The sequence below is a fragment of the Lithobates pipiens genome, unplaced genomic scaffold (assembly GCF_037356315.1).
Source record: "Lithobates pipiens isolate NorthernLeopardFrog02 unplaced genomic scaffold, aLitPip1_a1.2 Scaffold_22, whole genome shotgun sequence".
Classification (NCBI taxonomy): Eukaryota; Metazoa; Chordata; class Amphibia; order Anura; family Ranidae; genus Lithobates; species Lithobates pipiens.
In genome coordinates this window covers 12,214,482-12,238,961 of record NW_027507784.1, presented here as the reverse complement: position 1 = coordinate 12,238,961, position 24,480 = coordinate 12,214,482, and the positions used below count along the sequence as shown (strand labels likewise).

The following is a 24,480-nucleotide window of genomic DNA, read 5'->3' as shown; positions in this document are numbered from 1 at the left end:
TACGTCATCACGTTCTGAAAGATCGGATTTTTCGACAACTTTGTCCGACCGTGTGTATACAACAGTTTCCGACGGACAAAATCCGACGGATTTGGTTGTCGGAATCTTCGACCGTGTGTACAAGGGCTAAGACTGGTGTCATTTAGTTATTGGGGGTTCCTATAGCCAGATCCATTGGACTCGTGTTCCAGGACTTAGGAAGCGGTATATAGAGGGAAGCACTCAATCGGAGTGTGGGATCAGTTCCGTCACAGATACCTTAGATTGTAAGCTCCTTGAGAGTATGGACTGATGTGAATGTACAATGTACATGTAAAGTGCTGCATAAATTGACAGTGCTATATAAGTACCATAAATAATAATAATGAGAATGAAAATATATGATTCTAGGTTTAGCTCTGTGAAACACTTTTTGGGAGATAAATTGTTTATTGTACAGTATATACAACATTATAGATCAGATCAAAATGAGGGAAAAATGAGGAGGAAAGAGGGACAAGGGGACTTTGTTCCAAATCAGGGACAGTCCCTCCAAATCAGGGACAGTTGGAAGGTATGCTTATTGCTTTAATTACTTTAATCTTTGTACAGGCAATAAGGAAGAACAGTAAGAAAATTGCTGTAAATACTCTCAGTTGAAAATTAGCAGAATGTTTTTTTGCTCGGCGTTATATAGACAAAAAAAACTAAGAACATTCATTGCAGGCAGAAGAAGGACATAATTGCGGGAGGTAGACATGGACATGGACGAGCTCAAACGTGTCATTAATAATTTTAGCTTTGATAGCTTTAAAAACGGCAACCAGGGCTTCAACCAAATCCTCATCCAGCTGTTCGGGTTGCTGGGCCATGGAAAGTCCTCATTCATTAACACCTGTATATACGTCTGGCAAGATGGCGAATACCAGAACTGGGCAAAGGCAAATGAAGGACATGGAGGCACGACAACAGAGCGAATTCCACATAAAATCACAAGTAACATCACGTTGGTGGATAATCGAGGATTGCCGGTATTGGACGGCTATTGGAGTGGAGAGATCTTTGCTCAGCTCGGTGAGTGCGAATTGATCAAAAAGTAAAAAATTTTTATGCAATTGAAGTGTAACATTGGAACAGAAGATGGGGGCAATTATCTGATCATCGATAGCAGAAGCCAGTTCGCTTTCTGTAAAGTTCTAAAGGGGTTGCTGGTAAAAATGCAGAATGGTTGCTGAGACAAAAAGTATGCTTTAATAAATTACATTTTAATGTATCATATTAATCAGCATTACCTAAACATTTGCTTCAGTTATTAAAAACAACGCTCGGACCTCCTATATTTTGTAAAAAGTTATTCCACATGTAAATCTAATGCCGCGTACACACGACCGGACTTTTCTACATCAAAGGTCCGACGGAACGATTCGGGCGGACCATTCGATCGTGTGTGGGCTGCAGCGGACTTTTGATTTGCAAAAATCCGACAGACTTTAGAAATGGAACATGTTTCAAATTTTTCTGCCGGAACTCCGCCGGACCCAGTTCCTACCGAGAAATCCGCTCGTGTGTATGTTAGTCCGAAGGAAAAAAACCGACGCGAGGGCAGCTATTGGCTACTGGCTATGAACTTCCTTATTTTAGTCCGGTCGTACATCATCACGTTCAAATCCATCTGACTTTGGTGTGATTGTGTGTGGCCATGTCCGTTCATTCGGAAAGTCCATCAGAACTCCGTCAGAACTCCGCCGAAAGTCAGTCGGACTTAGTCCCTCGAAAAGTCCGGTCATGTGTACGCGACATTAGCCCTTGTACACACGATTTTGTCCGAAACTGGTGTTGCATACACACGGTCGGACAAAGTTGTCGGAAAATCCGATCGTTCGTAACGTGATGACGTTATTTCGTTACGACGGGACTACGTTCAGGCTAGTAGCCAATAGCTTTGGTCTAGGAATTTGATCTGAGCATGCGTGGCACTTTGTCCGATCAAAATTCTCTACAAACGATCGGACAAAGTCCGATCGGATTATGTTGTCGGAAAATTTTATAGCCCAGCTCTAAAACTTTGTCGGTCGGATATTCTGACGGAAACAGTCCTATGGAGCCCACACACACGGTCGGGTTATCCGTTAACACGGTCCGATCGGACATTTTCGTGTGTACAAGGGCTAATATAGCTTTAGGTATAACGGATTGTGTGTGCACATTTGGCTTGTGTTTGACGCCCGTTTGAGATTATTCGGAAATTCATTGGTGGGCATTTCAGACTTGCAATATCGGTCCACACAGGTCCTTTTGGTATCTTCTGTTCTACTGCAATACTTTTGGGGATGAGCTCAAAGTTACATCTGAAGGTTTAGCACTTTTTTTTTTTGTGAATGAGCAAGCCTTGCTCATTCTTATATGAGGAAATGGTGTCAGGAAGCCCTCTTGTTGTTAAAGGTAGCTTCCAGATTCCGATAAGCCCCCTGTCCAAGATCCCCGACAGCCAGTAAGCGAGGGTTGTGGGGAAGAGATCCTGGACTTTTAGCTTTCTGTATGTTTGTTATATAATTCACAGTGCAGTGTTGGATTTTATGACATTGTATATATGCTTTTATATGTATTGACAGACACACAAACTCAACCAGCACCTTATTTTTTATTTATTTTTATTTTTTTCCCACCACTGGGGTGATTTCATCACAATAAAAGGGCAGCTGGTTATTTGTTTTTATTCCCTACCCCAAGGCGCCATTTTTTTTGGCTCATATATAAACTAATTGCCATAGACGCACTCCTAAACCTTGTGGACGGCCTTCCCAGAAGAGTTAAAGTTGTTATAGCTGCAAAGGGCGGGCCAACTCAATATTGAACCCTGCAGACGAAGACCGCCATTGTGCCAAATGTGTGTGTAAAGGCAGGCATCCCAATACTTTTGGTAATAAAGTGTATATACAGTATATACACACACATGTGTGCTTGAGTTTTGGGGTGCACATTCTAGAGCAGTGATGGGGAACCTTGGCGCCCCAGATGTTTTGGACCAACATTTTCCATGATGCTCATGCACTGTGCAGTGTAGTTGAGCATCATGGGAAATGTAGTGTCGAGGTTCGCCATCACTGCCCTAATGCAATAGGCTGGGCACACCTTTTACCTCTGCGCTTGTTGTAAACTGTTGGTGTATTACTTCAATACAAGTTTTTATATTGCACCTGACTCATTGTAAATCATTGCCGCCACACCACGCTCCACGCCACCTACACACTCACCACCATCGCGCTGCATCGAGAGCATTCCGGGAAATAAATTGCCACACCTCATATATTACATTTTTTGGTTTAATACTGCTTTAACCACTTGCCGCCCGCCCTATAACAAAAGCACGGCGGCATAGTGGTTTTAATATCCTGACCGGACGTCATATGATTTTAAGCCGCTACGCGCCGATCGTTGTTGCGGGGTGCCAGTCTGACACCCTGCAACTACGATCTCGATGGAGACTCTTTATCACGTGATCAGCCGTGTCCAAACTCGGCTGATCACAGTGTAAATAGGAAGAGCCGGTGATCTTTTCCTCACTCGTGTCTGTCAGACGCGAGTAGAGGAGAGCCGATCGGCTGCTCCTCTGACAGGGGGGGTCTGTGCTGATCGATTATCAGCACAGCCCCCCTGAGGATGCCCACACTGGACTGCCAGGGATGCCACCAGACCACCAGGGGATGCCCAGCACAAGGCATGCCACCCTAGACCACCAGGGATGCCAGCCAGTGCCCATAATGAATGCCAATCAGTGCCCATAATGGATGCCAATCAGTGCCCACAATGGGCAACACTGATTGGCATGCACTATTGTTTGGCACTGATTGGCATCCATCCCTCCAATACTTTAAATTACAATGCCACCTATCGGTGCCCATCCATGCCGCTTATCAGTGCCCATCCTAGCCGCCTATCAGTGCCCATCCATGCCGCCTATCCATGCCCATCTGTGCCGCCTATCCATGCTGCCCATCCATGCCAAACCGTGCCACCTATCCATGACAATCCATGCCACCTATCAGTGTCTACCTGTGTCGCATATCAGAGCCACCTATCAGTGCCGCCTATCAGTGGCACTTCATTGGTGCCACCTCATTGGTGCCACCTTATCAGTGCCCGTCACTGCAGCCCCGTCAGTGCCCATCAGTGAAGGAGAAAACTTACTTATTTACAAAGTTTTATAACTGAAACAAAAAAAAACATGTTTTTTTTCAAGATTTTCGGTATTTTTTTATTTGTTTAGCAGAAAATAAAAATCCCAGAGGCGATCAAATACCACCAAAAGAAAGCTCTATTTGTGGGAACAAAATGATAAAAATTTAGTTTGGGTACAGCGTAGCATGACCGCGTAATTGTCATTCAAAGTGCGACAGCGCTGAAAGCTCAAAATTGGTCTGGGCAGGAAGGTGTATAAGTGCCCCCCGGTATTAAAGTGGTTAATGTCAGTTTGGCTTTCCTTCCAAAATTTAGATTAGATATTTTGAATAGGAGTTGTTCATAAATAAACAAGAAAAAGAAACTGCGCTAAGGTGAGCAACAAATGATGTACTAGTTGGTCGTAAAGGGGACCCAGTTCAGCTGCAGCTTAACTGTATCACATAACTACAGAAAAAAAACACATAGAAAAATAAAAAAGCTGCGCTAAACCATAAATAACACAAAATGTAAAAGGTTAGAACCTGCCGTGCATATACTTTTGCAACAATGGGACAATGTCGGTTAAGCCTATTACACCCTATCCCACGGGAAAAAAATGTGTTTAGTTTTGTTTCGTTTTAATTCATTAATTCATTAATTTCGTTTAGTTATATTCGTTAACTTCCTTAAATTCGTTTTTGGATTTCGTTTAGTTTTCTACCGAATTCAAAAAATCGGCCACATTCGAAAATATTTCAACCAAATTCGAAAATATTTCTACCGGTTTCTAAATTATTTCAACCGCATTCGAAAATATTTTGTGACCCGAGTTTAGGGCCATGTATCTCGGGGTCACTTGGTGCTAGAAACTCCAAATTTGAATATGTTGTAGTGCTAAGACTATTGTGTTTGTATACCAAATTTGGGGTTTCTAGCTATAAGTGACCCCAAGATATGTGGCCCCAAAGTCGGGTCGCAAAATGTCATTCTCTGCTGCAGAAAAGTGCTTGACATTTTGTGACCCGAATTTGGGGCCACATATCTCGGGGTCACTTGGTGCTAGAAACTCCAAATTTGGATATGTTGTAGTGCTAAGACGATTGTGTTTGTATACCAAATTCTCTGCTGCAGAAAAGTACTTGACATATTGCCTATATCTATTGGACTATAAGATTTAATTTGAATTGACCTTTTGTTTCTCTTAAATCTTTAAAGAATTTCCGAATTCATTCAAATTCATTCGTTAGATTTCTTTTGTATTCGTTGGTATTCGTTATTTTTTTATTCGGACATTCGGATGCAAAATTCGGCCGAATTTCGATTAGTTACGAAACGAATTGCACAAGCCTAGTGAAAATAGGAAATTCAAGATGAATCATAAACAGTGATCCAAATGAAACAATAATAACATTATAACAATAACGAGCACCCGGTGTATTAATAAAAATATATAAATCGTGAAAAAATAAAGAAAAAAAGTCCTTTCAAATAAAATGAAGTGTAGACAAATGAAGAAGGTGAGCAACAGATTATGTACTAGTTGGTCGTAAAGGGACCCAGTTCAGCTGCGGCCTAACTGTATCACATAACTACAGAAAAAAAACACATAGAAAAATAAAAAAGCTGCGCTAAACCATAAATATAACACAAAATGTAAAAGGTTAGAACCTGCCGTGCATATACTTTTGCAACAATGTGACAATGTTGGTTAAGCCTATTACACCCTATCCCACGGGAAAAAAATTTGTTTAGTTTTGTTTCGTTTTAATTCATGAATTCATTAATTTTGTTTAGTTATATTCGTTAACTTCCTTAAATTCGTTTTCGGATTTCGTTTAGTTTTCTACCGAATTCAAAAAATCGGCCACATTCGAAAATATTTCAACCAAATTCGAAAATATTTCTACCGGATTCGAAATTATTTCAACCACATTCGAAAATATTTTGTGACCCGAGTTTAGGGCCATGTATCTCGGGGTCACTTGGTGCTAGAAACTCCAAATTTGGATATGTTGTAGTGCTAGTACTATTGTGTTTGCATACCAAATTTGGGGTTTCTAGTTATAAGTGACACCGAGATATGTGGCCCCAAAGTCGGGTCACAAAACGTCATTCTCTGCTGCAGAAAAGTACTTGACATATTGCCTATATCTATTGGACTATAATATTTACTTTGAACTGACCTTTTGTTTCATTAGATCTTTAAAGAATTTCCGAATTCATTCGAATTCATTCGTTAGATTTCTTTTGTATTTGTTGGTATTCGTTATTTTTTTATTCGGACATTCGGATGCAAAATTCGGCTGAATTTCGATTCGTTACGAAACGAATTCCACAAGCCTAGTGAAAATAGGAAATTCAAGATGAATCATAAACAGTGATCCAAATGAAACAATAATAACATTATAACAATAACGAACACCCGGTGTATTAATAAAAATATATAAATCGTGAAAAAATACAGAAAAAAGTCCTTTCAAATAAAATGAAGTGTAGACAAATGAAGAAATGAAATCTTGTGAATAGTGCTTGATCCACCACCATATATCCAGATTCACAAATTCATGACCCCCCCCCCCACTACAGAGGGTCACATAGAGCGTGTAGGTATACAATTGTCCCCCACTTCGAAAAAAGGATCCTGGCTGCTCTCCTCACTCCACTGTTTTCATAAACCAGATTACTGAATACACTTCCTCAAACCATCTCCCGTATACTTAAACATCTCGAAGATATACGCCAATCACATGGAAAAGAGATAAAGCTCCAATAGTATAAAACCCTTTATTAAAGGGATCCAAATATAAAATAAAATGCACTTACAATGTACAAGAAAAGGCTCAGCCTTAAAGAGGAAGTAAACCCTGATGGGTGTTACTTCCTCTTTCATTCCCTGCAAAGGTAAAGCATAATGGACTACTATGCAGCGCATCGCATCGCATCGCATAGTAGTCCATTATGTGTCACTTACCTGACACAGGAGCCAGCGAAGTCACCGCTGTCCCTTGTAGTCCGCCGCATCCATCTTCACGGTGGGGTCTCGCAGCTCCGCCGCTGTCATTCGGCGAAGCCGCGATGACGTCACTCCCGCGCATGCGCACGGGAGCCGAGACGCGCAGCATCTTCGTTATCGAGGATGCTACACTCAGTGCGCCTGCGCGCCGCTGTCTACGGTGCATGTGCCGTAGACAGCGGTACCTGTCTTCGGGCAAATATCTCCTAAACCGCGTAGGTTTGGGAGATATTTCTTGGACCTACAGGTAAGCCTTAATCTAGGCTTACCTGTAGGTCAAAGTGGTTTGTAAGGGTTTACAACCACTTTAAGTCCGCTGCGCCGGCCGGACGCACACGGACAAACCCGTCCTTCCTGGATATACACTCCTTCACACGAGGTGACGTTAGCGCGTCGCTCAGCCCTATGCGTTTCGTAAAAAAAAAAATTACATCATCCAGGGGCACCCTGGTTGTTCATAGTCAGTAATTAAGAATCTTCTTCCTTCCAGGTAATCTGCTTCCACTGGGGAGAAAAGTGGAACTTGACAAGGGCTTCGGACTTGTTGACAGAATTGTTAGGTCAGAGAAATTAGTGAAAACCTCAGATTTCATTGTCCCCGTCTACGTACACAGGTAAGTAAGAGACCCTTCCTTAACTTTTAAAGTTCTGACTTGAATGCAATAAAAATAAGACAATTATTGCACTTCTGAGCCTCTAATGTGGCTGCAAAATTACATTTTACTTCTTGGCTGGACATTAACCACTTTCAGACCGGACCAATTTGCTGGTCGAAGACCAGACCACTTTTTGCGATTCGGCACTGCGTCGCTTTAACTGACAATTGCGCGGTCGTGCGACGTGGCTCCCAAACAAAATTGATGTCGTTTTTTTCCCACAAATAGAGCTTTCTTTTGGTGGTATTTGATCACCTCTGCGTTTTTTATTTTTTGCGCTATAAACAAAAATAGAGCGACAATTATGAAAAAAATGCATTATTTTTTACTTTTTGTTATAATAAATATCCCCCAAAAATATATAAAAAAACATTTTTTTCCCTCAGTTTAGGCCGATACGTATTCTTCTACATATTTTTGGCAAAAAAAAAACGCAATAAGCAATTATTGATTGCTTTGCGCAAAAGTTATAGCGTTTACAAAATAGGGATAGTTTTATGGCATTTTTATTAATAATTTTTTATTATTTTTTTTTTTACTAGTAATGGTGGCGATCAGCGATTTTTATTGTGACTGCGACATTATGGTGAACACATCGGACATTTTTGACACATTTTTGGGACCATTGTCATTTATACAGCAATCACTTCTATATAAATGCAGTGATTCCTGTGTAAATGACACTGGCAGTGAAGGGGTTAACCAGTGGGTGGCAGTGTAGGGGTTAAGTGTTCCTAGGGGTGTGTTACTAACTGTGGGGGGCTGGGCTTTCATTTAGTGAACACTGATCTCTGCTCCAATCACATAGAGCAGAAATCAGTGTCACTAGTTGCTAGGCAGAATGGAGAAATGCTGTTTACACGGCATTTCGTCCATTCAGCCGTCCCGTGAGATGATCGCGGGTATTGCGGCTTCACTGCCTGGTTCCCTACTGCGCATGCGCGAGTCATGCTGCGCATCTTTACTGGTCCCCGTTGTGTCCTGGGAACTGTGTGTTTCCCATCACACAACGGGGGGGTGGGGCATCTGCAGTTAGCTGCGGCTAGCTTGTCCCAGCAAGTGGGTGCAGATACCTGGATTATACAGGTATCTGCACCCCCCTCCCCCCTGAAAGGTGCCAATTGTGATACTGGAGGGGGGAGGGTTGCAATGAGCGGACCTTCCACTTTAGGGTAGATGTCTGCTTTAATACTGATCGAAACCTCCTGTGGATCCCGTGATGTACACAAGAATCTGGGCTGTCCTTGGTCTCTCTCTCTCCTCATTGGCTGAGACAGCAGTGAGCCAATGAGGAGCGAGTGGGGTAGGGTTGCCACCTGTCCAGGATTCACCCGGACAGTTTGGGTTTTGAAACATGTGTCCAGATTTCAGTCCGCCTGAAATCCAGACACATTATTCAGACAAGGCTGTGGCTCCCCAAGTAACCAAGATAGTCATACACAAATCTGTTGCTGCTGCGGGCGGCTGTTTGGGGGCAGGTTGGCATCACTAAAGGGTGGGGTGATGATATCAGCAAGAGCAATTTGGCCACAAACACTGGCACGCTCTGGGCGCTACATTACTACTCCCCTTGGGGCACCCAAATGTGTCCCAGGTCTTTTATGTGGCACTATGTGTCTTATGGATGCACTAAGCAGGGCTTAGGCACAAGTATGCACCAGTGCCGCCATAGCAAGCAGCTTGCTATTGAGGACACTGGTCATGGAGGGGGGGGGCCAGGAGTGCTGGCAGGGGACCCGAGGAGAGGAGGATCAGGTTTGCTCTGTGCAAAAGCACTACACAAGTGCTGTAGATAATTTTAGATTAACATGAGTTTAACTTGAACATTGGCTGTTTGCCCATTTGCCGAACAGCAAACTATTTTGGATGTTCGCGGCAAATTTGTAAGGCGCGGAGCACTCTTTAAAAGTCTATGGGAGAAATCAAAAGTGCTAATTTTGGAGGTTAATATGCATGGTATTGTCATAAAAAGTGTTTGGGGACCCGGGTAATGCCCCAAGGGGACATGTATCAATGTAAAAAAAGTTTTAAAAATGGCAATTTTTTTCGGCAGTGATTTTAATAATGCTTAAAGTGAAACAATAAAAGTGTAATATTCCTTTAAATTTTGTACCTGGGGGGTGTCTATAGTATGCCTGTGAAGGGGCGCATATTTTCCGTGCTTAGAACAGTCTAAGAGCAAAATGACATTTCTAAAGGAAAAAAAGTAATTTAAAAGTACTGTTTTCTAGCGGCTATAAAGAATTGTTGATCCGACAATACATATAAAAGTTCACTGATAAAAACGGCATGGGATTCCCCCACAGGGGAACCCCAAACCAAAATGAAAAAAAAAAAAAATACGTGGGAGTCCCCCCAAGTTCCATACCAGGCCCTTCAGGTCTGGTATGGATATTAAAGATAACCCCGCACCAACATTTTAAAAAAATGGCGTGGGGGTCCCCCTCAAAATCCATACCAGACCCTTCAGGCATCTGGAAGCGTCACACAGCGGAAGACTCCCACTGAGGCGGATCATGTGGAGGACGAAGTGGAGAAGAAGACGGAGGAGGATGCCAGACGAGAAGACCGGAGAAAGAAACAGGGGAAGAAGAAGATGGAGGAAGAAGAAGAACACCGAAGGAAGATCAGAAGAAAGAAGATGGAAGAAGAAGTGGGGAAAGAAGAAAAAAATTAAAAAAAGGAATTAATAAAGGAAAAAGAAAGGTAAAAACCATCTCTTCTCCTGAAGGGCCTGGTATGGATTTTGAGGGGGACCCCCACGCCATTTTTTTTTTTGGTAATTTTGGTCCAGGGTTCCACTGTGGGGAAATCCCATGCCATTTTTATCAACAAACTTTTATGTGTATTGACGGACCGACAATTCTGTATAGCCATTAGCGATAGCACTAGTACTTTTAAATGACTTTTTTTCCTTTAGAAATTTAATTTTGCACTTGGACTGTTCTATATAAAGATGGCCTAGGCTAGAAGAAAAATGGCAAGACCCTGAAACTGAGCTGCAGCACGGTGGCCAAAAGCAGTTAAACAGGACAGGTTTCACTCAGAACAGGCCTCGCCATGGTCGACCAAAGAAGTTGAGGTCACGTGCTCAGCGTCATATCCAGAGGTTGTCTTTGAGAAATAGACGTAGGAGTGCTGCCAGCATTACTGCAGAGGTTGGATGGTTGGGTGGGGTCAGCCTGTCAGTGCTCAGACCATACGCCACACACTGCATCAAACTGGCCTGCATGGCTGTCATCCCAGAATCCCTTCACCTTCTAAAGATTATACATAAGAAAGCCCACAAACAGTTTGCTGAAGACACGCAGACTAAGGACATGGATTACTGGAACCATGTCGTGTGGCCTGACGAGATCAAGATAAACATATTTGGGTCAGATGGTGACAAGCGTGTGTGGGGGCAACCAGGTGAGGATTACAAAGACAAGTGTGTCTTGTCTACAGTCAGGCATGGTGGTGGGAGTGTCATGGTCTGGGGCTGCATGAGTGCTGCCGGCACTGGGGGGCTACAGATCATTGAGGGGACCATGAATGCCAACATGTACTGTGACATACTGAAGCAGAGCATGATCCCCTCCCCTAAAGGTGATGGACTGGCCAAGCATGTCTCCAGACCTAAACCCTATTGATCATCTGTTGGTCATCCTCAAACGAAAGGTGGAGGAGCGCAAGGTCTCCAACATCCACCAGCTCTGTGATGTCATCATGGAGGAGGGGAAGAGGACTCCAGTGGTGACCTGTGAGGCTCTGGTGACCTCCCTGCCCAAGAGGGTTAAGGCAGTTCTGGAAAATAATGGCGGCCACACAAAATATTGACACTTTGGGCCCAATTTGGACATTTTCACTTAGAGGTGTACTGACTTTTGCTGCCAGCGGTTTAGACATTAATGGCTGTGTGTTGAGTTATTTTGAGGGGACGGGAAATTTACACTGTTATACAAGCTGTACACTCACTACTTTACATTGTAGACAAGTGTCATTTCTTCAGTGTTGTCACATGCAAAATCTATGTTTTGGGAGATTTTACATTTTTCCACAAAACAACAATTAATTCAAGTTCGTTTATCCGTGCTATTTTGAAGACAAGTGATCACAACTATATACTAATACATATATATACAATTCTCTTCTTCTTTAATGGGATAATAATGAAGCCGCTTTGCTGGTGATACTGATGGAGTTATTGCAAATGAAGTTTCAAAGACTTTTTTTTCTAGTGATATCAAGAATAATATTATTATGCTTTTTTTAAAAAAAATTTGGGCAAATTACCACAACACCATTATCTCGTAGTTTTTAAGAACAAAGTCCACCCCAATGCACCTTGTCCCCATGTTGATGAGGACAAGGGCCTCTTCCCGACAACCCTGGCCGTTGGTTGTTGGGGCCTGCGGGCGGGGGGGCTTATCAGAATCCAGGATCCCCCTTTAATAAGGGGTCCCCAGATACCAGCCCCCCACCCTTTGTGAATGAGTATGGGGTACAATGTACCCCTACCCATTCACCTGGTGAAAAAAATTTAAATAAAACACAACACAAGGTTTTAAAATAATTTATTGCACAGCTCCGGGGGTCCTCTCGCCAGACTCCCCCGCTATTTTCTGCTAGCTCTTTTACTAGCGGAGGAGCCTGGCTTTCTTCTTCGTCGTCTGGGAGTCTTCTTCCGATGGCCCCCCCTTCCCCAAAGTACCCCCCTATGTTGAGGGCACGTGGACTGGTACAGCTCAGGAGGAGGGGGGCTGTTCGCTCGTCCCCACCCCCTTTTCTGACCGGCCGGGCTGCGTGCTCGGATATGGGTCTGATATGGACTTTGGGGGGACCCCCACACCGTTTTTTTGGCGTAGAGCTTCCCCTTTAAGTCCATACCAGGTGACAGGGTTTAGCCACGTGTCAATCTCGCCCATGGAGGCGGCGACATTGACCTCCTGCGCTAGTCCCGTCTACCTGGAGCCGCGTTCAAAATGAACGGACTTTTCTCCGCGTGAGCAAGCCCGTTCATTTCAAAAGTCCGGCGGACAATTTTTGAGTTAAAACTTCTTTCTAAGTCCGCCAGACTTTTGGGGGAAAAAAATCCGCCCCCACACGGGCGGATTGTCCAGCGGAATCTGGTCCGCCGGATAGTCTGATCGTGTGTACGCAGCATCAGACTTCTCAATAAGGATGGGTCGAACACCCCCCCCCCACACACACACCCCCCCCCCCCCAGTTCGGTTCGCACCAGAACTTGTGAGCAGGCAAAAAATTTGTTTGAACACGCGAACACCGTTAAAGTCTATGGGACACGAACATGAAAAATAAAAAGTGCTAATTTTAAAGGCTAATATGCAAGTTATTGCCATAAAAAGGGTTTGGGGACCCGGGTCCTGCCCCAGGGGACATGGGTCAATACAAAACATATTTTTAAAAATGGCCGTTTTTTTCGGGAGCAGTGATTTTTTTAATCCTTAAAGTGAAACAATAGAACTGAAATATTCCTTTAAATATCGTGCCTGGGGGGTGTCTATAGCGTGCCTGTACAGTGGCACATTTTTCTCGTGTTTAGAACAGTACCACAGCAAAATTAAATTTCTAAACTAAAAATTGTCACTTAAAACTGATCGCGGCTGTAATAAATTGTCAGGTCTCGGCATTGTAGAAAAATAAAGGCCCTTTGGGTCTGGTATGAATATTAAGGGGAACCCCAAACCAAAATTTAAAAAAAAAATTACGTGGAGGGCCCCCTAAAATATATACCAAGCCCTTCAGGTCTGGTATGGATTTTAAGGGGAACCCCGCAGCAAAATTTTTTAAAAAAATAGCGTATTCATACCAGACCCTTATCTGAGCGCACACAACCTGGCAGGCCACAGGAAAAGAGGGGGGGACGAGAGAGTGACCCGCCTGAACCGTGCCAGGCCACATGCCCTCCCAGTATAAAGAGTCCAGTTGGTCTGTAGTGCAAGGGCATGTTGATAGGAGGACAAAACAAAGTGATAGTTATATTAGCTCATCAGCAGTGGCGGCTGGTGCTCCAGCCAGGGTGGTACTTACAGGTTCGGGGCTCTCAATCGGCACCTATTCAGAGTACTGGGCGATCGCTCTGGGATCTTCCTGTACATCCTCCCTCTGCCTGGCCAATACGATCACTTCTCCTCTCAGCCAGTCACACTCCTCTCACTTCCTAATTGGCCGGGAGGAGAATCGGGAAGAACTTCATGCACACTGCCCTGCACCCCGAGCCCTCCCTTTTTTAAGCCAATTAGAGCCTCGAGCTCTAATCACATGTTTCAAAAAATAAATAAAAACAATGGAATCCATGTGTCCGGCACCCTGCATCTTCTCCTTCATTGTCCAATCACTGCCTGGAGGAGGGACAAGACCTATAAATATTAAAGAACAGCATTGAAGAAAAATGAGGCTCCCCGTCTGAAATATTATGTGGTGTGTGGCAGAGCTGTGCAAATCTCTGACTGGGTGGACAGAAATGTAAATCCCTGGTAATACATCTCCCATATATGTATTTTATTAGTGCATTTAGCTGGGTGGCTAGAATTTGCTTTTCAGACTTTATTATAGATTATGGCCCCTTTAACCCCTGTAACCTAATTTTATATCTTGTCTATTCAGCTTTAGAAAATAATATCTTCACCCCTTGTGTTTAGTGTGAAGTATAACATGCCAGCCGAGGAAGCTAAAGAATTGAAGAGAATTCTTCATACAGCCAGAGACCTGACTGGTAAGTTCCGACTTTCTTTCTCTGAAATAAAATTTTTAACAAAATGTTACAAATGTCTTCTAGATAGGTGCTAGGGGTAGGTACATTTAATGTTGGCTCACTGTAGGTAAGTAATGTTTTGCAATGCAATCTTCATTGCAAAACATTAAGTGGAGTCCACTTAATGTCACCATTTCATGGGCACACACAAATTTAAGGTTTGTCATGTTGGGTATCTATTTACTTGGTGCAACCTTGTCTTTTATATTTTACCAAAATGTGAGTAATCTAATGCATTTGTTTGCCCTAAGATTCACTTTAGTGTGTTTTTTACTGATATTTTGAGTTTCCTAGACCTATGCGGTAATATTGTGTGACATAAACAATTGGAACTAGGGGGATGTGGCGACTGCCGACTGGTATGGTTGCATGAGTAAGTAGCTCCTCCGCTCACCCACGGATCCAGTGATCTCCCCCGCGGATCGGCACAGGCCTGACCACCTCTAATACCATCCAGCATGTCGTGCCAGCTGAGAGAAGAACCAAAGCTAAAGAAACTCTCAGGTTTCTTGACGCTGATCCGAAAAGGGCTTCAACAAAATAGTGGCAGGAGTCATTCGCCCGCATTTCAAGGAAGGCCACTGTCACATACCTGCTGTTGGAGCCCAGAATGCAGGGAGCAGCCTCTCGTAAGCCTCTGGCTCGAGAACCCCTGGTAGAGGAGACAGGGACTCAAGAGTTCAGAGGGCACAAGTGCCTGATAGATGGCAGGTGTGGGACTGGTCCGGACCTCTGAAGTAGCAGTAGAGAGGCAGGCAGGAACAGCAAGCTGGAACTGGTGACCGGAACACCGCAGACCACTGGGAGGAGTTCTGTAGTGCAGCAGGAGTGCAGGATCTGCAGGCTGCAGAGAGGTGCACAGAAACTTGGCAGGAACACTGGAACAGCGGAAGTATGGAGATGCCTGAGCTTGGCAGGAACTCTGAAACAGCTGACAGCGAGGAGGTGTCCTGTAGTACGGCTGGAGGCTGGAACAGCAGGTAGCAGGAAGGTACTCAGAGGTAAGGCAGGAACACAGGCAGGGGTCAGACAGGCCGGATCAATACTAGCGGGCAGAGCAGCTACCACACAGAGGCAGAAGGGTAGTCGAGGTACAGGCCGGGTCGGTAACAGACGGGCAGCAATCCATCAAAAGGAAGAGGCAGAAGCGTAGTCAGGCAGGCCGGGGTCGGAGGCAGGCAGCAAACAGACGTCGTCAGGAGCAGGCCGAGTAGACAGGAATCAAGTCAACTGGTAACAGGTAGCAGGATCACAGGAAACGCTGTAGACTGGACAGCAAGGAGGCACAGTGACATATTCCCTTAAATAGCCTTCTGGGCGCCAAAAACAGTCACATGGCGCGTCTGCGTGCACCCACGTGTGTCCGCGTGCACCCGTTCATGTCATAGCACACCCGCGTGCGCTCGTTCGCACCATCGCGCAACCGCGTGCGCCCATTTGCACTAACGCGCAGCCTTGTGTACCAGTTAGCTCTTAGGATAGGGATTCTGCGGGCAGGTCTTCCATATACCGCTGGATTATCGGGACGTCCTTGACAGCCACATTCATTTTCCCTCACATAGCCGCAGATACAGCCAAACCAATGGAAAATGACGGAAAATCGGCTCCTGCATCTCCCAGCAAAAGCATCCCTGTCAACTCCAAGCCACAGAGGGAATTCCAGGCAGAGGAGACTGCTGAACCTTGCATGGAGGTAGGTGACCAGCAGGATAATGCTTGCAAACCTGATCCAATTGACTCTTTCCCCACAATAGGACAGCCAACGTCAGACATCATAATGAAGGACATGCTATTGTCCCTTCTCCCTCCAAGCAGACATGCTTGCCTGCATTCAAACATGAAAGGCTGACATACAAGACCTAGAGGGCAGAGTAAACAACCTGAAAGACTCTATGGGGGCATATATGGAGCCCTATAATGAAATGGTGGACACACACCTCTCAGGACATTGTCTGGCTGAAGTCAAAAGTAGCACACCTGGAGGATTGCTCCAGGCGCAACAATTTAAAATGCAGAGGCATTCCAGAGTTGGTATCACCTGCCAAGCTATTTCAAGCTGTAGCACCATCCCTAACTCCGGGTGACCTTACCATAGACCATATTCACAGGATCCCCAAACCATCCTTCTTCCCCCAAGAAGTACTCAGAGATGTTCTCCTGAGGATGCACTATTATCAGTTGAAGGAATCTATTCTGGCAGTGGTCTGCAAAAAAGACCACCTTCCTGAATGAGCTGCGATCAGTCAAGTCTTGCCATACCTTTCTGCTCACACTCTACAGAGGCGCAAAAATCTACTCTCCATCACCAAAGCCCTGAGGAACCATGAAGTTGGGTATCAATTGATGTACCCCGCCACAATCAAGATCGGTTCAATCTCAATTATTAACACGCTCGATGAAGGGCTCAGTCTACTGCATGACTTTGACATCATCCCAGCTGACCCGCTGAGCGTACAATCCTCACGCTCTGTGTCCAAGTTTTCTACAGAATGGAATCAGTACCTGGATAGACGTATAACAGTAAAAAATGACTGTTGGAACACATCAACCTAAGTGCTATCAACACCGCTTAGGCCGTTTCCTTGGAGAAGTAAGTGTACTCTTACCAGCTTCTTAGCAAGTTCTTCCCCACATACTGCAGTTGACTCTTTTTTTAACCTTTTTTTACTGTTCCTTTTCCTCTCTTTGCCTCTTCCCTTCTCGACCCACTTACACATAGCTCCCTTCGGACTGCTATGGCGGTTGTTCTACGCCAATCTTCTCTCATTCCACATTCCCCAAGGCCCTGCAAATTCACAATTTCTATTTTATATTCATTTGCTATCATCTTTCCTGAGTTTCCAAGAGCCATTGGCCATCCGTTGCAAGGACTGGATGATTTGCATTGATATCAACACTTACTACTATCCCAATGTCCCTGAAACTATTATCCATGAATGCCCACGGGCTAAATCACCCTGTCAAAAGATTCTTGTGACAGACCTAGCCAGGGCAGTGGCTTTTGGAGGGGACTGACTGCCTACCGATCATGGGCCCTGATATTTAGGGGGACTGTGCTCTTTGTGAGCTGTATGCCTGGGGACACTTGAGGTGGTCTTACTTTGGATTCAAGTCCATGTCCCCCCAAGATACACAGACTCTGGGAACCCTGTATATGCCATATTAGAAATCGTGACTGATTCACTACTCACACAGTAGATTAGATTATATATATCAAGTCACTTTGATTGGATTACTGTGGAATTTTTTGACGTTATTTTTTCTTGGACTTTATTTGTGTTTTTATGTTTTTTTTTTTGAATGGTTCTTCAATGGACTTTATTGCATGATGATCATAAAAAAGTTTTACAAACACGTTTTTGCACTAAAAGCATGTAAGCACTTTTGATTGCACATAGCTGTGAAACACAGAGTACCGTATATATTTTTTCAATATTTAGCTAGTCTTTTTCAATATTTTTTCAATATTTTTCTGGTTGTATTTTTCACTTGTAATTTGCAAAGTAATAACCATACAGCAGTTTGGGTAGCACTAGCACTCTAAGAAAGTTATTTATTCTAGCACTGGTATTTTATATGTTATACGCATTGAATTAGCTGTTACAGGAGAGCGCCACAGCTGCATATAAGCAGGAACTGAGATTAATGGTTTTGTTAAATCTCTTTTCTATATCCAACCATAGTGATTCTGTAGAGGGGTTAAACCAATGTTTCAAATGATCCAGGTGGACTGCGATGAGTAGACATGTGCAAAAGGAAAAAATTCGTTTAGTTTCATTTCGTTTATATTCGTTAACTTCCTTAAATTCGTTTTCAGATTTCGTTTAGTTTTCTACCGAATTCGAAAAATCAGCCACATTCGAAAATATTTCAACCAAATTCAAAAATATTTCTACCGGATTCGAAATGATTTCAACATAATTCGACCTTATTTCAACCACATTCGAAAATATTTTGTGACCCGAATTTAGGGCCATGTATCTCGGGGTCACTTGGTGCTAGAAACATCCAAATTTGGATATGTTGTAGTACTAGTACTATTGTGTTTGCATACCAAATTTGGGGTTTCTATCTATAAGGGACCCCGAGATATGTGGCCCCAAAATCGGGTCGCAAAAAGTCATTCTCTGCTCTAATAACTAATAACATTTTGCGACCTGAGTTTGGGGCCACATGTCTCGGGGTCACTTATAGGTAGAAACCCCAAATTTGGTATGAAAACACAATCGTACTAGCACTACAACATATCCAAATTTGGAGTTTCTAGCACCAAGTAACCCCGAGATACATGGCCCTAAAGTCGGGTCATAAAATATTTTCAAATGAGGTTGAAATAATGTTGAAATAATTTCGAATGCGGTTGAAATAATTTCGAATCATGTCGAATTCATTCGAATTCATTCGTTATATTTCTTTCGTATTCGTTGTAATTTGTTATTTTTTTATTCGGATGCATCCGAATGTCCGAAAGATGCAAAATTCGGCCGAATTTCGATTCGTTACGAAACGAATTGCACAAGCCTAGCGATGAGATAGTCTTGTATATCTACCATTCCCATACCGCCTTTTGATATGTGTTTTGTCAAGGACGTATGGGAGAAAAGCACCCTCTTTCCCTTCCAAATAAAGCTTTTTAGTTGCAATGTGAGGGGTTTTTTTGTATAGTTGTTTAACCAGGATATGTATAAGATTTGGGGAAGAATCTGAATTTTATAAGCTGCCAGCCTGCCTACTAATGACAATTCTACTTGGGGCTAGTTCCTTCAGTTGTGCCTCAATATTGGCTATTACTGGTTTGGAGTTAGCTTCCTCTAGGATAGAGTAGGCGACTATGATACCAAGGAATGAAATACTTGATTCGGCCCATGTGTACAGCAGTTCCTCTTTCAATTTAGCTATGATAGGTTTGAGGATACTGAGGTCCATTACTAGAGATTTAGAATGATTGACTTAGTAATAGGATAAATTGCTAAATTGTGTTAGAATTTTGTGAGCTTGTGGGAGTGAGATATGGGGGGTTTGTCAGCATTAAGATGATGTCATCTGCAAAGAGATTAATAACGTGAGGTCTTTCCCTAAAGAGGAAGCCAGTTATAAATGAGTGGGATCAGATTTTCTCTGCCAGTGGTTCTATCATCAAGTTGAAGATCGATGGGGAGAGCAGACACCCCTGTCTTGTACCAGTATCTCCAAGGGGCACTGGCCCCTCCCTCCTGCCCAGTGCCCCCAGAGCAAGCAACTACTGCCTCCCTCATTAAGGTCCCAGCTGTGGAATAGCTGGCAGGGGGGGGGGGGGGGGGCATATTTTTAAACCTTCTGGAGACAAGGATATGGTTTGGAGAATTCACAGGAGAGTACCTGGTGGAAGCTGAAGGGTACATTGCATTGTGAGCATTACCCACTCCCTTTACTGAAGATTGTCCAGTGGGTACTGGAAGGAGGAATCCAGCTATCCTGTGACATTGTGAGTACAGATCTAAGCTTTAGGGCCTAGTGGCTGAGTACTGGTATTCTTTGGGTGAGAATGATAGTGGTGATTCTGGCTGAGGCAACTCTCTCAAGGACCCAGTCTGGCTAACTTTTTTTTTACACGTGGTTTAAAGACTGTTAAGGATTGTGTCCAGTTCTTATGTAGTGTTTCCAGATTATCCCATACTGAGCTGCAGCGGTTATCCAGCGATAAATAAAAAAGCCATCCCCTAGACTGTTTATTGAGCCAGAGTGTATGGACTGTTGCTCCAATGCTCTGTGCCTGGCTGCCTCTGCACTGCTTTGGGAAAGAACCCGTTAAACTACAGCATCCCCTATGGAGGTAACACTACATAGGTAACAAGCAAGTCCAAGTCCATTGACCTCCTTCAAGACCACCATAAACAAAATTAAGAAGATTGTAGCATCTTTCAACGCACTAGGGCAGTGATGGTGAACCTTGGCACCCCAGATGTTTTGGAACTACATTTCTCATGATGCTCAACTACACTGCAGAGTGCATGAGTATCATGGGGAATGTAGTTCCAAAACATCTGGGGTGCCAAGGTTCACCATCACTGCACTAGGGGAATTAAGATATCCTCTTTAACCAGCTGAGCTCTGTTTTCACAGTCTTTCTACATGGGTTACATTTTTGTAGTATGGGGTTAGGACAGATTTGTTTATTTATTTTTTTGTTTCTCCACTAAAGATGAGTCCAACCAAGTGTCCTTAATCACTTTCCAGCTAACTAGTCACTGGTCAAACCTACAGCCTGTGAGACCCGGAACAGCCCAAAGCAATCAACAGCTGCTCTAATGCCGCGTACACATGGTGGAATTGTATGACGTACTTAGTCCGTCATACAATCCGGCGGACAATCCGGCGTACTTTCTACCGAACGGACTTGGCCACACACGGATACACAAACAGTCCGCCGAAAGCTTGCGCGATGACGTACAGCACGTACGACGGGACTAGAAATAGGAAGTCCAAGACACAGCAAAGCCCTGTAAATCCTTTCTGGGCATGCGCCATTCTTAGTCCGTCGGACTAGCATACTGACGACCGTATTGTCCGCTGAAACCAAAGTACGACGGAAAGATTGTTGTGCAAACCGAAATTCTTAGTACTCCGGACTGCACGCTGAAAAAGTCCACTGAAGCCCACACACGAGCGGATTGTCCGTTGAAATGTGTTTCAATGGACTAAGTACGTCATACAATTCGACCGTGTGTACGCGGCATTAGGATTACATAGGGGACAGAAAGAACTAAATTTACCAAACATCTTAGTAGCCTATCTAGGAGGGTTGATCTATCACAACAAACTGCCTATAGTGTTTTGTATGGTTAAAGCGGGAGTCCGCCGTTTTTTTTTTTTTTTTAAAAGCCAGCAGCTGCAGTATTTGTAGCTGCTGGCTTTTAAAAAAAAAAAAAATAATGACACTTACCCGCCCAGTGCGCCCGCGATGTCGGCACCCAAATCCGATCTCTCGATCGTCTCTCGGGTGCTGCCGCCGCCATCTTGGGTATGGGAATCAGGAAGTGGAGCCTTTCGGCTTAATTTCCCGGTTTCCTACTGCGCATGCGCGAGTCGCACTGCGCAATAAGGATGGTCCCCGCTGTCTCTGGGATCCGTGTGTTTCCCAGCAGGCAGCGGGGGACCTTCGGAAAGGGGCATAGATTCTGCGGAAAGGGGCGTACCTTCTGCAGAATCTACGCCAGAAGTGGGTGCAGATACCTGTACTGTACAGGTACCTGCACCCCCCTCCCCCCTGAAAGGTGCCAATTGTGGCGCCGGAGGGGGGGGAGGGTTCCAATGAGCGGAAGGTCCACTTTAGGGTGGACCTCCGCTTTAAAAGGACAAATAGCACACCTCCCAACTTTTTGACATGGGAATTAGGGACACCGATCAGCAAAAGTATTCAGGTATAGGACACACCCCTTGTCATGCCCCCTTAAAGGAGAATTGTACAAAAAAAAAACAAGATTGTTTTTTTTTTACCACTAATTTTCCTTTATATTGGCTTTTGGAATTTAAAATGCAGCAATTTAGAAATCAGATGAAAGGTTTAGTGCTGGAAAACACTTTTTGAAAGGATAAAAAAGTGCATTTTATATACAACTATATGGATCAGACCAACATGAGGGACAAATGAGGAGGATTGAGGGACAGAGGGACATTGATCCAAATCAGGGACAGTCCTTCAAAATTAGGGACAGTTGGGAGCTGTGCAAATAGGTGTCTTGTAGTGATGAGTAAAATTTGGACTTTTATTGATATGTTGGCAAAAAAATCAGTACATTTCAACAACATTTTGCCATTTAGGTAAACTGCATTGAAATCTATGGGGAAGGCTAAAATTAAAGTGATACTAAAGGTTTGATTTTTCTGCTTAAAAATCACAAACATGTTATACTTACCTGCCCTGTGCAGTGGTTTTGCACAGAGCCGCCCAGATCCTTCTCTTTTTCGGGTCCCTCACCGGCTCTCCTAGCCCCTCCCTCCAACCGAGTACCCCCACAGCAAGCAGCTTGCTATGGGGGCACCTGTGTCCATTTTGACATGTAGCCACAGACAAAACTTGCCCCCTCTCTCTCTCCTGATTGGCTCACTTGCTTTGATTGGCAGCAGCAGGAGCTCCCACTGCTGTCTCAGCCAATGAGGATGGAGAGTCCAGGACAGCCGGGCCACTTGTACAATATTGCTAGAAAGAGATAGGACTTAGGTGAGTATTAATGGGGGCTGAGGGGGGAGCTGCACACAGAAGAGTTTTATCTTAATGCATAGAATGTATTATGATAAAACACCTTTTGACTTTACAAGTTACAACCACTTTAACACCCCTTTCACACCAGGGCGTTTTGCAGGCGCTATAGCGTTAGAAATAGCGCCTGCAATCCACCCTAAAGAAGCTGCACCATAGTGCGTAGTGTGAAAGCCCCGAGGGCTTTCACACTACAGCGGTGCGCTGGCAGGACGTCAGAAAAAGTCCTTTTTTGGAGCGGTGAAGGAGCGGTGTGTTTACCGCTCCTCCACCGCTGCTCCCCATTGAAATCAATGGGGCAGCGCTGTAATACTGCCGGTAAAATGACGAGATTGCGGCGTATTGCCGGCGGTTTTAACCCTTTGCGGCTGCTAGTGGGGGGTAAAAGCTCCCCGCTAGCTGCCGAAATGCACCGCAAATCCGCAGCAAATCCGGCGGTAAAACACCACTAAAAATACCAGTGTTTTACCGCCGACGCAATGGGCAGTGTGGTGTGAAAGGGGTCCTAGTGTTTTCATGGGCTTTGAATGGCTCCTCATGGTTAGAGCAGCTCCTCTCAAGTAATTTCTTAGGCAACTTTCACCTAAGCGGTCTGCATGGTGTCATTTGGTCAACCTAAAATGTTACTACAAAATCAATTTCTGTGAAATCACCACTCTCCCTAGTGTATAACAAAGACATGCTGTATATTGGAGTTGCATGGCAAAGTTCTACCATGGAACTCAAAAATGGCAGCGCTCCATTTTCTGAGCGGTAGACTCAGATTCCTAAACTTTCCAGCAAAGCCTTTTTTCAGACAAGTTGCTATTATATTAATGGACTGGGGGACATAGTAGTTAGGATTGCAACCAACCACGAAAACTATTTCTGTTTTGAGAATCCTTGCTTACATCAATATCAGGATGTACAAGAAAATATTTGAACTCTTCTATATTTGAAGTAACTCCTTTCTCTTCTCCTTCCAGGGATCTATCCCATTGTGGTCCTCACCCACAAGACCTATGGGAACCTAACTAGTGTTGAGTCCTCATTCAGGGACATGGGCATAGAAAGAATTTTTGCATTTGAAAATTACACCCAAGAAGACCACTTTAAAACCAGAGGAAGACACGAGGAAGTGCTGAAGTTCCTACAGGAAGTCGTTAAAGATGCTCAGTTCCGTGTAGAACATCAGACACGGAATCCAGTGAAGGAGATGCATGACCGCAAACAGTTTGTCCTCAATTACGTTCACCAGCGAGAGAAGAAGGCGGAGCAAGAAAGTCTGGAGAGAAAGAAAGCCTTTGAAAAAGCAATCAAGGAAAAAGAAATAAAAAGACAAGAGGAAGAGTTAGAAAGAGAGAGACGGAGGAGAAAAGAAGCTGAAGAAGCTGAGCTGAGGAAACGGAGAGAAAAGCTTGAGAGGCAGAGAGCAGCTGACCAAGCCAGATATGAAATGGGTATCCGGGAACAACAGGCAGCCAATGCCAAAAAAGGCAAGAAATTTTTGGGATTATTTGGTAAGAGGAAGTAAAAATCATAAACAGAATTACATACAAACATAGAAAAATGTTTGTGCTATATCTGTAAGCATTAGGGTGAAGTCCTCAAGTACTGAGCAGTACAGTCTGGAGCACTGTTCTCCACCTTCACCAAATCTTCTACACCTCCACAGAATCTTCTTCACCTCCACAGA

At 44.0% G+C, this 24,480-nt stretch overlaps 1 protein-coding gene across 1 annotated transcript; it reads left to right on the top strand.

The window, feature by feature from the left end:
* Positions 1–644: 644 nt before the first annotated feature.
* Positions 645–24,320, top strand: LOC144000383 (uncharacterized). The gene is made up of 4 exons (XM_077494189.1): positions 645–1,053; positions 7,644–7,767; positions 14,454–14,527; positions 23,771–24,320. The coding sequence occupies exons 1-4, from the start codon at positions 738–740 to the stop codon at positions 24,316–24,318; spliced, it is 1,062 nt and encodes a 353-aa protein (XP_077350315.1). The 5' UTR covers positions 645–737; the 3' UTR covers positions 24,319–24,320.
* The last annotated feature ends 160 nt before the right edge of the window (positions 24,321–24,480 follow it).

Excerpts from the sequence above, each read along its gene's own strand:
- LOC144000383 (XM_077494189.1), top strand. The coding sequence starts at position 738 with ATGGACATGGACGAGCTCAAACGTGTCATTAATAATTTTAGCTTTGAT. Across the intron at positions 1,054-7,643 it reads AGAGATCTTTGCTCAGCTCG|GTAATCTGCTTCCACTGGGG; the intron begins GTGAGTGCGAAT and ends TCTTCCTTCCAG. Across the intron at positions 14,528-23,770 it reads TACAGCCAGAGACCTGACTG|GGATCTATCCCATTGTGGTC; the intron begins GTAAGTTCCGAC and ends TTCTCCTTCCAG.